We start from the raw sequence: 15,098 nt of genomic DNA on the forward strand, positions 1-15,098 counted from the left end.
AGGTAAGGGTTCGGGCTTTAGAGTCAGACTTGGCCCGCCCTCACCCCAGCACTCTAAAGCTGTGTGCTGCCTGATCGCCTCCATAACCTCTGAGTCATGAGTTCCCCCTGTAAAGTAGGTGGGCAATACCAACCTGAGATGGCATTATGAGGAGAAATGAAGTCAGCTGCCCCATGACTAGCATGGAGAACTGCTATCAAAGCACAGATTAGGATTGAAGGAAGAGCTGATTCCAGCCACCCACCTTTCACAAGGACCTTAAGCTACCATCACTATGCAACAACGAGCCAAGGCTGCGGGGACAAACCTGCTGTTTGGCTAACATTGGGAGGATGATGTCAGCTATCTGTCGAGACAGTCGCTTCCACTTGTCTTCATTCTCCTTGTGGCACTGCTGCAGGACAAGAATGAACATCTCCAACACCTATAAGAGTGCGCACAATTAGAAAGTCTGCTGCCAAGAGGCGCCTTTCCACCCCCATGTGTCCATCTGTTACACTTGTCCCAGCTCAGCTTGAAGACTCTAGGATCCAAACAGATGTGATCCCAACGAGGACAGGGGGACAAGGATGCAATCCCCACTCTATGACATGAGAAATGCAGGGGAATCAGAACGAAACACGAGTTCCTCTAGGACACATGCAAGCTGCACACTTTGCTCAGGAGGACTTGCCATCATTGTTATTTGGATAGAATTTATAATATTTCACAATCAGAGAAAAGGCACAACATGAAAATCAAATGTATATTAATCTTTGGCAAAATTCAAACACAGCCTTGACTAAACTATTCTGCAGGCGGCTCACCGTCTTTGTGGAAATTCACTTCAATTCTGTGTTCTCTGCAGAGCAATCTACTGAACAGCATCTACTTTCCGGAAGTATGCACAGTTGAGCACAAGTTTATTAGTGATCATTTTTACACAGAGATATCCAGAGCTCACTGAACATGCAGCTGATGAGCTCTTCTCCAGGACACCCACCCACCCAGCCAGCTCTGCCTGCAGCCACCTGCTTGCCAGTTGCTCATTTTCAGACCTCTTTATGATACATGTACTTTTGCATTGCAATTATGTGATTTAATTAGGCATTAAGTATTTAATTAAATACTACAGGAGTTAATTAAAATATGAATGAACAAAGAAAGTGCTGCTTCTTATGAGAAAAGCTATGGCTTCATAAAGATTCAAAGACAAACAGCTAAAAAGAATTGACAAAATAAGCGAGGGCTACACAACAGTACAAGCTGAAAGAAAAGAGAAGTCATTAAAAAAGAGTTTCTGCACTCAGTTTTCCTCAAAATGTCTTTGAATTCTTATGCCACCTTAAGAAAACAAAACCAGAAACTAGCTCAAAGAAAAAGACCTTAGCCCTATGTCAAAATAGTGCTAAATAAATATGCAAATAAAGTTTTTATTTCAGAGTTGAGATTTCTATCCTTTTAGGTTTCTACCATCTTGACCAACACTGTCAACTGATTTTTGGTCCTCGTTTTGGAAAAGAGGGCCTCACTATCTTGAATGATCTTGTGACTCTCAGACCAGGAGTCAGGTGAACCCCTGTGGCTGTACCCACTTTAAAGATAAACACCAGGCTGGGCACGGTGTGGCTCACGCCTGTAATCCCAGCACTTTGGGAGGCCGAGGCAGGCGGATCACTTGAGGTCAGGAGTTTGAAACCAGCTTGGCCATCATGGTGAAACCCCATCTCTACTAAAAATACAAAAAAAAAAAAATTAGCTGGGCATGGTGGTGCATGTCTGTAATCCCAGCTACTCGGGAGGTGGAGGCAGGAGAATCGCTTAAACCCGGGAGGTGGAGCTTACAGTGAGCCAAGATCATGCCACCGCACTCCAGCCTGGGCGATGGAGTGAGACTCCATCTCAAAAAAAAAAAAAAGGAAGGATAAACACCAATGATACCTCCTGCCACCGCGCCTGTCCCCCGCCCCTACCTCCCCCTGCACCTGCCGCTGCCTCAGCATCTCCCCAGGCCTCAGAAAGCTCAAACCTAGTTCAAAGTAGCACGGTTAACAGTGAGTGTTACCACATGGCACTTCCTTCCATCTGTACGGGTCAATAAAGTATCCACGACAGTTCCAACACACATTCCTCTTACCTGATGGTACTGGATGAGTCTCAGTAACATTGATACCACCACTTCTTTTTGGGTTTCAAGCTCTTTTCCTGCATCAGCTTTATTTGTTCCTCTCAATACAAAGAGGTCATGGACTATGGGCTGCAGAGCCGGTATGGCTGTGGGGACAAAAAGGTACCCTCATCAGGCATTTCATGGAAATTACATTTGGAAAACTGCTCTCAACATCTACAAAATGATATCAAGAAATAAAGAAAACCCTTACACATACTTGGTTTATGGTAAGAGATGAATTAAGGTTATCAATCATTATACCATTGTGGAAGATCAAAGCTTTTCCTCTGAACACTGATCATTTTGTGATGGCTTCTAAATAAAGAAAAAAAACCTAGGGCTCCTGTAATTTAACACCACTTCTGAAAAAAGGTGACTCAAATTCAAAAGTCAATTTGAAAATGATAAAACTTTCCAAATAACCAAAACAGCACCATTCCTGGTCTCGAGAATAATCTATTTGATTCATCTGAAAAGACAATAAAAACTTCCACATAATACATTTAGTCAAAGCCACTGGATTATTATGCTTTTTTAATTAAACTGACTCTCTCATTAGATAGATAAGGGACTTTCCCCCAGGTCTTATTTTGGTCTAAAACAGGAGTCAAAATAAATTAATTGGTCTACTATGACCACATATAAAAAAAACAAGAAATGCCTTTCATTGGCACACAGGTACACTCTGCCCCTCAGTGTCACGCGCACACAGGAACACTGACCCCTCAGTGACACGTACACACACACAGGAGCGCACACACACACACAGAGGCACACTCTGCCTCTCAGTGTCACGCGCACACAGGAACACTGACCCCTCAGTGACAAGTACACACACACAGGAGCACACACACACACACAGAGGCACACTCTGACCCCTCAGTGACATGCACACACAAGAACACTCACTGACCCCCAGTGACACACACACACACACACACACGCGTGCGAGGCACCCTCTGACCCCTCAGTGAAGGGCACACTGCAACCCTCTTTGACACACACGCACAAACACTCTGACCTCTCAGTGACACACTCTCTCCAGCCCTGAGACATGCACACAGAGCCCTGAGACTCACTGACCCTTCGGTGGCGCATGCATGGGTATCCTCTCTGACCCTCTCACAGACGACCAAGCTTCCCAGCGCAAAGTACTGGGTTTGGCTGCCTACTGATTTTCTGTCCAAAGACCCTCCAAGTCCAGGAAACCAAACACCTATGCCTTTAATAATCTATACTTTGGCAGTGTGAAGCTGAAGCCTTTGTGAAGCCATGGCAAAGACTAACTGGCTTAGCTCTATAAAGCTAAGGCCTTGACTGAGAGGTCAGCCAAGGCCCTGCCTCACCACACAGTATGGTTGGCGCTCTTCTGCACACATGCTGAGTGGAAAAGACTCTATGTAGTAGTGCCATTCTCACATCTAGGGCTTTGCAAGGGTCTTAGGATGTGTCCCTGTCAAAGTTCAAAAGCCTACGGATTCCAGCAAAGGAGTCAGGGAGGGGTCAATAGGGCAATGCTGGAAGACCAGTTCAAAAAGCTCAAAGAAAGATTTACAGCTCGTTCATAAAACCAGGCTAGCTCCTTCCACAGGCTGGGGGCTTGCACAGCTGGCCGTCTCCTGGAGCCCTGTCTTTATTTAAGCTCCAATAAAATCATCAGGCAAAACAGAAAGCCCTGAACCCAAGTCAAACTGTATCTCCAATACCACCTGGATCAGAGATCAAAATTTAATTCACGGCAAGTTCAATTGAAGAATTTTTAGTGTTTCATCACTTCTCGGCCTTTTGGCTAAGATCAGGTGAAGAACTTTTAGTGTTTCGTGTGAATGAACCGGAACTTTATATTCAGAATCTATCTGTACCAGGAACTTTATATTCAGAATCTATCTGTACCTTAGGCTATCTTACTGTTTCTTGAATTTTTTTTCCCTGAGAAGATTACAAATTGCTGAGAGTAAAGAATATGCTCTCTTCTCTTTTGAAACGTCTCTAACCAGTACATTCACATACAGACACACAGACACATACGCAGAGCCTGAGAAGCACACGGCCGCCACTGACAAAGTTGAAAGTGGGTGTATGAAAACGAACACTGCCAAGCACATCGTGACACTGAAGACGACAGTGAAAGATGTGTCCCATTACCGTGTGTCACAGCCTTCCTTCCACTGGCCATGATGCCATCACAGAGCTGAATGATTTTAGGAATTCCAATGATCTGTTTTGAATGATAGCGTTCATAAGATAGTAATACCAAGAAGAAAAAGATGTTTGGAATGATTGCCTCTGATTCCCTAGAAACAAAAACATCCATTTAGACCTTTCTTTTAAAATTAAGATACATATCAATATAAGCAACATAAAATAATTCATGAGGGCACATTAAGCTAACAGGTGTCAGTGATCTACTCTAACCCCATCCCTGCCACAGTGCATCCCATCTGTGCCCTTGTGCAGAGCCGGGACAGGTGTAAAGGTTCGGAGGGAGCAGGTAGAAGGCACCTGACGGCACAGAGGCACAGCAGCTACAATCTTCCTAGCTCTCCTCTGCCCCTTTGCTCTTGTAGAAATTGAAACTCAAAAGAGAAAAAGTAACTTGCCCCAAAACACAGTGGAGGTGTCACGTGATTAGAACAAACACTATGTTTCCAGACCCCAGGGAATCTGGGGACACTTTCCTTCCGCACTAAGTTTTCCTAACTACAGTATTTATTAAGTATTTCAGGTACTAAAGAATTTTAACTTTCAATAATTATAAACGTGTAATGGACTAGCAAGAAGTATTAAAACCTCAACATCTAGCAAGAAAAAGCTGCAGAGAATACAAGTGCATAATAATTACTAAAGACAACCTTATATAAAAACTTTCTCTAAGAAGATTTAAAAACTAGTGCTCCACCACAAGATTTCATTCCGCCATCTGTCAACATAATTAAATGCTTTGAAATGTGCAATGAAAACTGACAACATATGGAATTTTCAGATATATAACTACTTCCAAACAAGTCTTGAGATATACATTAATTTTTAAGAGAAGCAAAAATGCACAGCATGTTAATCAGATTTCCATTTAAAGGAAACAGCAAAAATGCCTAACAGTAGTTTAAACATTCATCTTAATAACCTAAATTACATGTAAGTATACAAGAAGGAAAAAAAACTCTAAAATAACAAAATGCTATTACCTGAACTGGCCCACTTCAATGTATTCGAACTGTTTCAATACAAAGCCAATAAACACCTACGGGAAGGAAAGTAAAATTTTACATCAATAATAGGATTAAAACGTAAAAACCAGGTTTCTTTTCCTCCTGCTTATCTGCACAAATTTTAAATGAATTTCTTGACAGCTGATAAATTGGACTATAAGCATAACTCTATTCTGAAATCAGCCTAGATAACTGTAGAACACATTCAGGAATCCCCTCAACAACTTTACTACACACTGAGGCGAAACCTCATTGGAAAAACAAGTAATAAATTCCAAGCGACATCAGACAATACCCAAAAGTACACCTTGGTGACTCATCTGTTCCCATTAATGGCAGACAGGGTAGCAGATTCCCTGAAACTGGTTTGGTAATAAGATCCCCAAAGGAGTCGACCTTCTTCCTCCCACCATCTGAGAGGCAACACGCAAGGGCCGCACGGGAGCCAGCTTTGTGTCACACTGGTATTCTACGCAGCTGTCAGCTTTCCCAACCTGATGAGGAGCTTCCACTGATAAAGCATGGAGCACATGGCCCGGCTTTCTCAGAGCTTCTGCGCGGAATGCAAACATACAGCAGGTGCTCGGTAAATCATTATCAGCATAGAGTTCAATGGCTTGTCTGTTCTAGTTCTATTCTTGTTCATAAAACTGTCACTGTATTGAATCTTAAGAACTGGGAGAAAGGGGATCGGTTGATGAAAGGCAATCGGAACAAACATGAAACCAGAGCGCTCACAGCAGGAATGACCTCACACCACCACAAAGGGGCAGCTGGACATGAGCCTCGCAGGCAGGGGCACCGGGACCCAGAAGAAAGCACAGGCCAAAGATGAATTCCACATGCCTGCAGGGCCGCGGGCAGCACAGGGGAGCCTCGAGGCTGTCCTCCCTCAACATGGAAGTATCACATGGAGATTGCAGACAAATACAATAAAGCAACAAAGAGTATTCTACATTGAAGAAAAAGCTCCAGTAGAACAACTAAAGAAAGAATTTGATAAAACTCTTTTTATCAAATTTGTAAAATTCAAGTCCACCTATTTTACGTTACAGTAGGGAGTTGCCTTTTTTCCCTACTAAAGACAGGCCCAAGGAGACCATAGTCTGTAACTACCACATGAGAAAATCAGTTCCTACCCATGATGAGTCAGAATCACAGGTTGTTATTATTATTTTGAGACACAGTCTCGCTCTGTCTTGCCCAGGCTGGAGGACAGTGGCACAATCTCAGCTGACTGCAACCTCCGTCTCCCGGGTTCAAGTGATTCTCCTGCCTCAGCCTCCCAAGTAACTGGGATTACAGGCACCTGCCACCACACCCAGCTAATATTTTTGTACTTTTAGTAAAGATGGAGTTTAATCATGTTGGCCAGGCTGTTCTCAAACTCCTGAGCTCAAATGATTTACCTGCCTCGGCCTCTCAAAGTGCTGGGATTACAGGCATGAGCCACTGTGCCCAGCCAGAACTAGAAATTATGATTATTACTATTATTTTAGAGACAGGCCTTGCCATGTTGCGCAGGCTGGACTCAAACTCCTGGACTCAAGTGATCCTCCCGCCTCAGCCTCCTCAGTAACTGGGACTACAGAGGTGTGCCACCATGCCCAGTTAAAACTGGGAAATTCTGAAGAAAAGGTAGACTGCAGTCTTTGTTCTCACTAGAATGGAACAAATCAGGGTTCTGGCTTCCCTTAGGGTACCCCGCCCCACTGAGAGCCTGCTCCTCTCAGCCTCTGCTTGCCCATAGCCATAGACCAGGGCTTCTCCCAAGGCAAGCCTCCTAGTGTCAAAGGAAACTAAAAGAAGTTCCCAATGCATGTTTCCCGAGGAGAGCAATGGCCCATTGAGACGGATTTTCTTCAGATAGGTTTTGTTCACAAAACCTATCAAGGCAAAGCCCACCCCTTGATGCCTCTTTCATTAAAAGCAGACCCCAGGCCGGGCACGGTGGCTCACGCCTGTAATCCTAGCACTTTGGGAGGCCGAGGCAGGTGGATCATGAGGTCAGGAGATAGAGACCATCCTGGCTAACATGGTGAAACCCGGTCTCTACAAAAAATAAGCCAGGCGAAGTGGTGGGTGCCTGTAGTCCCAGCTACTTGGGAGGCTGAGGCAGGAGAATGGCGTGAACCCGGGAGGTGGAGGTTGCAGTGAGCTGAGATGGCACTACTGCACTCCAGCCTGGGCGACAGAGCAAGACTCCATCTCAAAAAAAAAAAGACAAAACAAAAAAAAGCAGACCCCACCTCCATACCCATGGTGGGAAATCAGTGTTGACCACGTGCCCTCAGTTCTCCTAGGGAAACAGACCCTTTCAGATGAGTAACAGTACTGACAGAATTAACAGAGTTATGTCTAGAAGGAAACAGAGAAGTGTAATATTTCTATCTCAAAAATATTCCTACCCCACATAAGGAAGTAGCCCAAGATCATGGGTCAAAAATGACAGTTAAATTTTGACGATGAAAAGGCAGTGATTTAACTGGCACGAATCTTGAGGAAACTGTGCATCATGAAGGGACATGACCAGCCAGAATCTAGTGCCCACAGCAACTGCAGGAGGAAGGCAATGCAGCCAAGAGGGGAAGAGTGCAAATGCTTGTGCAGGGCCACCAGCTCCCACGTGGACTCCAGGCGCGTGGGTCTCAGTTACTGTCCGGCTAAATGCCATTCCTTTTTAAAGAGGTAAGCTAACCTGTTAGATAGCCTGAAACTGCAGATGATCAGTTATAGTCATAATTGATAATCCATTTAAACTAACTCTCTAGATTTTGCAAAGATGTTCCCCAAACAATAAATCTTAATTAAATCTCACAATTTAAATTCAAACTTATTTTGGAGGGGAGGCGAGTGGATGGGGCAAACCTTTGGAAATCCCTAACAGCCAACCCCAGGTTAGCGCTGAGTCCAGGGAGCTGGGGCAAGGATGCCGACTTGCTGAGGCTGGCTATGCCCTGGGCCTTGTACTAGCTAAGTGCATGAAAAACATAAGCAGCAGCAATTGATGGGGGGTGGGGAAACACAGTTCACATTTCTTTAAAATAGATTTCAGTGTCTTTCAGGGTAATTTGTACTAAATTAGGTACAGGTATGATGGATGAAAGATTAAAAGCGACAAACCTGATCTGAATCCAGAAGACAGTAATTAACCCGTAACTGAACCAGCTGCGCCAGCAAATCTAAAACCTGCTTCTGTAACTGCACAGATGTTGTTGTTGTGTACTGTTTTAAAGCTTTTATAACAAGAGGTTCAAACAAACGAATGTGATTATGAATAGCATTCTATAAAAAAACAAAAGAAAGAAAGAAAGAATCCATAAGTGAGCCTTCAACCAAAAGCTTCAAGCAAAATACCTGGGAAGTCTCAGCTCCAGTTTCATCTCTAGCACTGACACACCTGAGTTCACACGCCACAAACGGCACCATTTACCTTATCTGCACGGTTCTTTGTGACACTTGTGAGGTTTGTCTTCAACTGGGTAGACACTTTCTGGAGGACATCAAACCATCTGCCAAATGGGAATAGAAGGGAAGCAGACAATGAGAATATCTTTAAATAATCTCCTCTGCACTCAGATATACTCCTGTTCAAACCAATTTCACATTCACACGATCAGAACATGTCAGACTGAGAAACAACTTGAAAGGCCACTCAGTGTGGCAGCATCACCCTCTCGAGATAATGACACTCTATTTACAGTTTACAGCTGCCTGACAGCCATCAAGTCTAGTCACCTGTGGAAGGCTACTCAAGTCTGAGCTTTTTACTGCTACAGGAAACTGACTACTCAGCCCAGTCTTAAGTGAGACTTGAGAGAAAGGTGAAGGTCATTTAAAAGATCAGTAATTTAGAAGAAATCACAGGATTTTTTTGGAGGACAAGCCTTGAAAATATTTACATCAATGATATCCTTTCTAAGAAACATATATGAAATTAACCCAAACATGCATACACTCACATGCTTATTAATACCCCAAATGGTTACAGAAAGCATTGAAACAGACTTATTCCTGAAACTGGAATACACAGTAAGTACATCACTAACATACAGCCTGGAACATGGGTATTTTCCTTGACTCCTGACTCTAGTGTTTCAATTGTAGCTATTTAATCATTACATTTATAAAAGGAAAAATAAGGGATTCTGTTATTGCTACTATACAGATTAGTAACTCAAATACCTGTTGATACTTATGGCAATTTAAGAAGTCCTGTATTCCAGGCATTAAAGACACAAACATAAATTTAAGGAAAAAGAGATTTCTAGTCATAAAGTTGACAAAACACAAGGTAATATATCCAAGATGCTTCTATGACCTTCCTACACCTCTGAATACCAGCACTACTGTGCTGCAATGAAGCTGTTCTTTCATCCTTGTTACAGGCCTCAAAAGTGCCACCAACACATGCCACACCACTCTACACGGCCTGTGCTTTGAACGGGTGGGGACATTATGAACTGCCTTCTGGTCTGCTGACACACTTTGGCAATGAAAGCTGGCTGCTTCTCAGCCCACTCAGTGTTCCTCCTCCTCTACCCCCACCTCTGAGATGTGTAAGTCCCAAGCCCATCTCACTCACTGGCCACACACTTCTTGAAAGGCCGGGCTATGCCTTAAATCATCTTTGCATCAACCATATTTCCTAGAGTTCTTTGAATACAGCAGACTATTAGAAGATGTTGGCTAACATTTTTCGTTTTTATTCTTTTACAAAGTATTTCCTGCTTGCTCTTTTGTGCTTCCACCAACGACAGCATTCTTGCCACAACTGTTACCCCGAGGTGTCGTGCTCCTGCTCCGCCTGCACCATGTTCCTCAGGCTGGCGTCAGCGAGGGCCTGGGTGAAGTGGGTGTACGGGGCCATGAAGCAGTAGTGGTACAAGCCTGGCCTCACACTGGAGGAGCCAAGGCGCTGTGCTCGGCCTTGTGACTTGCTGGGGTTGGATGATAAGCCGTCAAACTGGGAGGCCAAGTTTGTCCCAAAGAGAGTCTTCAACAACTATAGTGAAAAAATTGAAGCACAAACAACGTGGCATGAACAACACTTTAAGAATCTCCCACACAAATATCAAATCCATCTGTAAATAACTGGATACGTTAGCAAAGATTCACAATGTGAAATTCTTCCTGTGAATCACTATTATTACCTCGGCAAGATATTGTATGAAGTGCTGTTTGTACCTTAAATAAGAGCTTTGGGTTTCCTTGCGATTCTAAATGAGATTGGGCACGCTAAACAAAAACCCCGAGGGACTGGAAGTTAACGAGTGAGGATGCAGGGGAGCTTCTGATGTCCTTTGCTCTCCACAATGACAGACCTCGTCCTCCTGGGGAATGACGGGAAGGTCGGCCTCTTGGCTCAATCATGGAATGAACCGAAAAGTGCTATGCTGGACCCCACAATCCTCCCAGCTGATTACGCCACCAGCACCTGCTTCTTAAGGAGTAGCAGCATTTTGTCGTCATACCTGAAAGTCTTAACAGAATAGGAAAAGAATGAAGCTCTTACTTGTTGAACACAAACAGTTGCCATCATTGGTTCTCGACTAAAGCAGGATTTCAGGTATCCTAGGATCTCCTCAACACACTGTGGAAAGAACAGTGAGACGGTAAGTGACTCAGAGATGACCCATTATTGTACGAATCCTAGACAGAAATCAAAGGTACAAGATAACTTCCATTTAAAGAGTGTAAATAGTAGAGCAAAATCAGAGGAAAGTTTTCCATTTCTTATTTGAACAGAGTCAGTAAGTCTTGAAATCCAAGTTACATACATTACAACCATTCTTTCACATACCTACGTATCTGTTCATTCACTCATTAATTCATTAAACTGTTATCAAATACCTATCGTCTACTAGGTATCCAGTCCTGTTCTCAGGGCAGGAATTCAGAAGTGCGCAAAGCAGCTAAGAGCCCTGCATCTGTAGAGCCCCTGAATATGTTCAGTGAACACAACTATGATACAGCAATGTGTGATTTACCACAAATCAGTCCTAGAATTATCTTATAGTGATAGGCAAAAATGACCAAACAACTACCTTAACGTTACTATTCTCACAAGAATTTTTATCAACATCTATAACAAGATGTACAGCACCCAATGTCCTTTACAAGAATCAAGAAGGGGCTGGGAGCAGTGGTTCACACCTGTAATCCCAGCATTTTGGGAGGTCGAGGCAGGTGGATCACTTGAGGTCAGGAGTTCAAGACCAGTCTGACCAATATAGTGAAACCCCATCTCTACTAAAAACACAAAATTAGTCAGGCATGGTGGCGCACACCTGTAATCCCAGCTACTTGGGAGGCTGAGGCAGGAGAATCGCTTGAACCAGGGAGGCAGAGGTTGCAGTGAGCCGAGATGGCACTATTACACTGGAGTTGTTACCTGGGCAACAAGAGTGAAAGTCCATCTCAAAAAAAAGAAGAAAGAAGAAGATGCTAACTCGAAGAGTGCCACCAATCTAGGCATTCAGAATGCACAGCCTGTTTCACCACTGCCTGGCTAATCATGAACCGGTTTCCAACAGCTGCTAAAAGCCAACACCAGTTAGACTGAAAATACCTCTCTCTCCACTTGTTCAACAAAATATCCTCTACTAATAAGCAATAGATTCTTGTTGGTTTCAAATATTCAAGGGCCACACATTTTTAAAATTCTGATTTACTCAAATTATATTCTAAATGTTTAAGGTTGTTCTTGTCAGAATTGAATTTGTCACATGTCACTTTTTGTTTCTACTAGCTCCCAGCAGATATCTAATACATGCTTACTGAAAAAATTACAAATAGAGCCTGTGAATCACTATTTGTCTAACAAAGAACTTTAACAAATGTGTATGGAATGCTTTGTGTGCACCAGAAACGGAAGCCCTGGAAAAGGTGAGAAAGCATGCTGTTTCTGGCCTTTCAAGAGCTCCCCAAGTACCAGGGAACCAGGGCTCTGCTACAAATACTAATATCCAATATAACAGAGCGAGACTTCCAGTACTGAGCACAATGAGAGTGAGGAACTGGGTTTACCCTCCTGTTTGAAACAAACAAAGCCAACCAAAAAACAAAACAGACAAAATCCAGAGTCCTCAAGACACTGGACATCAGCCATGAAGGACAGTGATCCCTGGGAGACGAGAGACAAAGTGAGCCCCACAGCTGCCCCACCTCACTTCTTTAAGAGAGTTCCTAGGCTGTGGCACAAGGAGGAGGGACAGGCAACCCTCTGAATTGAAGAGGTGCTGAGAATCTAAGGAGACCAAGATAGCCACAGTTTATAGGACAGAGCACCAGAGAAGAGAGAACAAGACAAAGAGAGCCTTGGAGATCGGGGAAGGTCCCCCTCCAGTACTCAGCAGAACTGTGTGTGTGAGAAAACTCCCTGAGGCCACAGAGGGAAGCATGGGAAAGGATCAGAGGGAGCGGCGCTCTCGCGCTCACACAGGGCTAGAAACAGTCACCGTTCTCAGCAGGCAGACTGGAAAACCCGAACTTTCTGGTTCATTAGGTAGAGTATTCATTATAAAGCAAGACCCAAAAGAGTAAACCATCTACATGTAACTCAACTAACCTCAGAGCAAAACTCAACAAGATCTCTGTGAACACAAAAATGTCTAGCATCCAGCAAAGTAAAATTCACAATGTTGGGCATCCAACCAAAAATTGGCAGCCATGCAAAGAGGCAGGAAAGCACAATCCACAACAAGGAGCATCAATCGACCAATCAAAAACACCGAGAACCGGGAAGTTATTAGAAGATCTTAGAACTAGCAGAGAAAGACATTAAAACAGTTATTACAACTGTGTTCACAAAGCTAAGTAGAGACACAGGGAGAAATTTTTAAAAGACCTAAATCAAACTTATATAGATAAAAACACAATTAGTGATATACACTGAACAGGGGCCAGTCAAGGTAGCTCATGCCTATAATCCCAGCACTTTGGGAGGCTGAGGTGGATGAATGACCTGAGATCAGAGTTCAAGGCCAGTCTGGCCAACATGGGGGAAACCCCATCTCTAATAAAAATACAAAAATTAGCTAGGTGTGGTGGCACGTGCCTGTAGTCCCAGCTACTTGGGAGGCTGAGGCAGAACAATTGCTTGAGCCTGGGAGGCGGAGGTTGCAGTGAGCCGAGATCGTACCACTAAACTCCAGCATGGGCAACAGAGTGAGACTGTTTCAAAAAAAAAAAAAAATACACTGGACAGGATTAACAATAGATTAACAGATAAACAACACATTAGACACCGTAGAAGAAAAGATTAGAGAACTCGCAAACACAATAATAGAAACTATAGAAAACAGAAAACACATAAAACACTGAAAAGAGCATCAATAAGCTATGGGACAACACTAGGCAATCATTCAGGAAATCACAGCCCCTTTAAGAGAGGAAAAAAAGGAGGGGAACAGGGCAGAAAAAAGTCTTTGGGGAAATAATGCCCTAAAATTTTCCAAACTTTAAAAATACTATGAAGCCACAGACCCAAGCTCAATAAACCCAGGCACAAGAAACACAAGATATAAAAAAACTACATCAGGGCATATCATTACCAAATCACCCCAAATAGACAGTATAAAGTCTGTCACCCACGCTGGAGTGCAGTGACACGACCATGGTTGTCTGCAGCCTCAACCTCCCGGGCTCAGGCAATCCTCCCACCTCAGCCCCGAGTAGCTGGGACCACAGACGCATGCCACTGTGGCCAACTATTTTTGCTTTTGTTTTTGTTTTTGTAGAGACAGTTTCCCGATTTGCTGATAAAGTCTTAAAATAAACCAGACAAAACATATAAAATGGAATAGTAAGGAGTTACATGAAAAACCGTGTATAATATAATGCAAAAAGAAAACTCCAACACATAATACATTTCAAATACGTATAAAAATAAGTATGGAATAAATAAGGATTAGAAGACAAGAAAAACAAAACATTACCTGTAAAGAATGTGGAATTATTATTTTTTATTCCTAGTGTTGCTATTTAGAAAAAGAAAATGATTCTATTTTAATTCTAAGGTCTCTGTGCCTTTAAATCCTGAAACGAGGTAAACTCACAGAAGTCTGAAGAAAACTTGCTCATACCCGTCACCACTACAAGCTCACCTCTCCAGCTACACTTGTGCTCAGACCCCAACACCCAGCCCCGCACACATCCAGAGGCCTACACATGTCTGTGCAGGGGCTCTGATGCCTTCACCTAAGCAAGGTCACAGATAAGGCTCAGTAGTTTGTATATCTCAAGGCTGGCCTGACAATCCGAGCATCTGCATATCTTTCCAGCTGCCTCAGAACTGCTGTGTGGCAGAAGAGATCTCAAACCTTGCTATGCTGTGAGTTAGTGAGGGAGATTCCTCAAAACAGTCAAGGGCCAAGTGCAAAGAAGAACCTGTGAAAGCTTCTACCCTACACAACCTCCTCTAAAAGACCACAGATTAAAAACTCAACAATTAAGCAGGTGAGGCTTCCAAAGTACAAACAAAAGGATATACGAGAAAGGTAAAATGGGCCTCTGTCATGAAATAGCAAAAAAGATGAACTGAGAAAAACAAAAAAGGAGAGGTGAGTAAATCTACCTTTAACTGTAAAGACACAGGCCAGAGAATAAGATGCTTAATTATCCAGTTATTCTTATGCCAAATGTAAAAACTTTCAGAGATGAGCTTATTATCTATATGTACCTTTAAACATATATACACACACACAACCATGTGGCTAATTCAGGAATATAAAGATCAA

General features: G+C 43.2%; 1 protein-coding gene across 1 annotated transcript in view; it reads right to left on the minus strand.

The window, feature by feature from the left end:
• The window catches only part of HTT (huntingtin), a 162,453-nt gene that overhangs the window by 59,365 nt on the left and 87,990 nt on the right, over nucleotides 1-15,098 (minus strand). The window contains exons 30-37 of the mRNA XM_021938205.2: nucleotides 10,874-10,951; nucleotides 10,140-10,363; nucleotides 8,792-8,870; nucleotides 8,482-8,643; nucleotides 5,335-5,390; nucleotides 4,295-4,443; nucleotides 2,117-2,253; nucleotides 308-424 (exon numbers count right to left, since the gene is read on the minus strand). Coding sequence (XP_021793897.2) covers nucleotides 308-424; nucleotides 2,117-2,253; nucleotides 4,295-4,443; nucleotides 5,335-5,390; nucleotides 8,482-8,643; nucleotides 8,792-8,870; nucleotides 10,140-10,363; nucleotides 10,874-10,951 — 1,002 coding nt within the window. The remainder of the gene's footprint in view (nucleotides 1-307; nucleotides 425-2,116; nucleotides 2,254-4,294; nucleotides 4,444-5,334; nucleotides 5,391-8,481; nucleotides 8,644-8,791; nucleotides 8,871-10,139; nucleotides 10,364-10,873; nucleotides 10,952-15,098) is intronic.

Source organism: Papio anubis, chromosome 3 (assembly GCF_008728515.1).
Source record: "Papio anubis isolate 15944 chromosome 3, Panubis1.0, whole genome shotgun sequence".
NCBI lineage: Eukaryota > Metazoa > Chordata > Mammalia > Primates > Cercopithecidae > Papio > Papio anubis.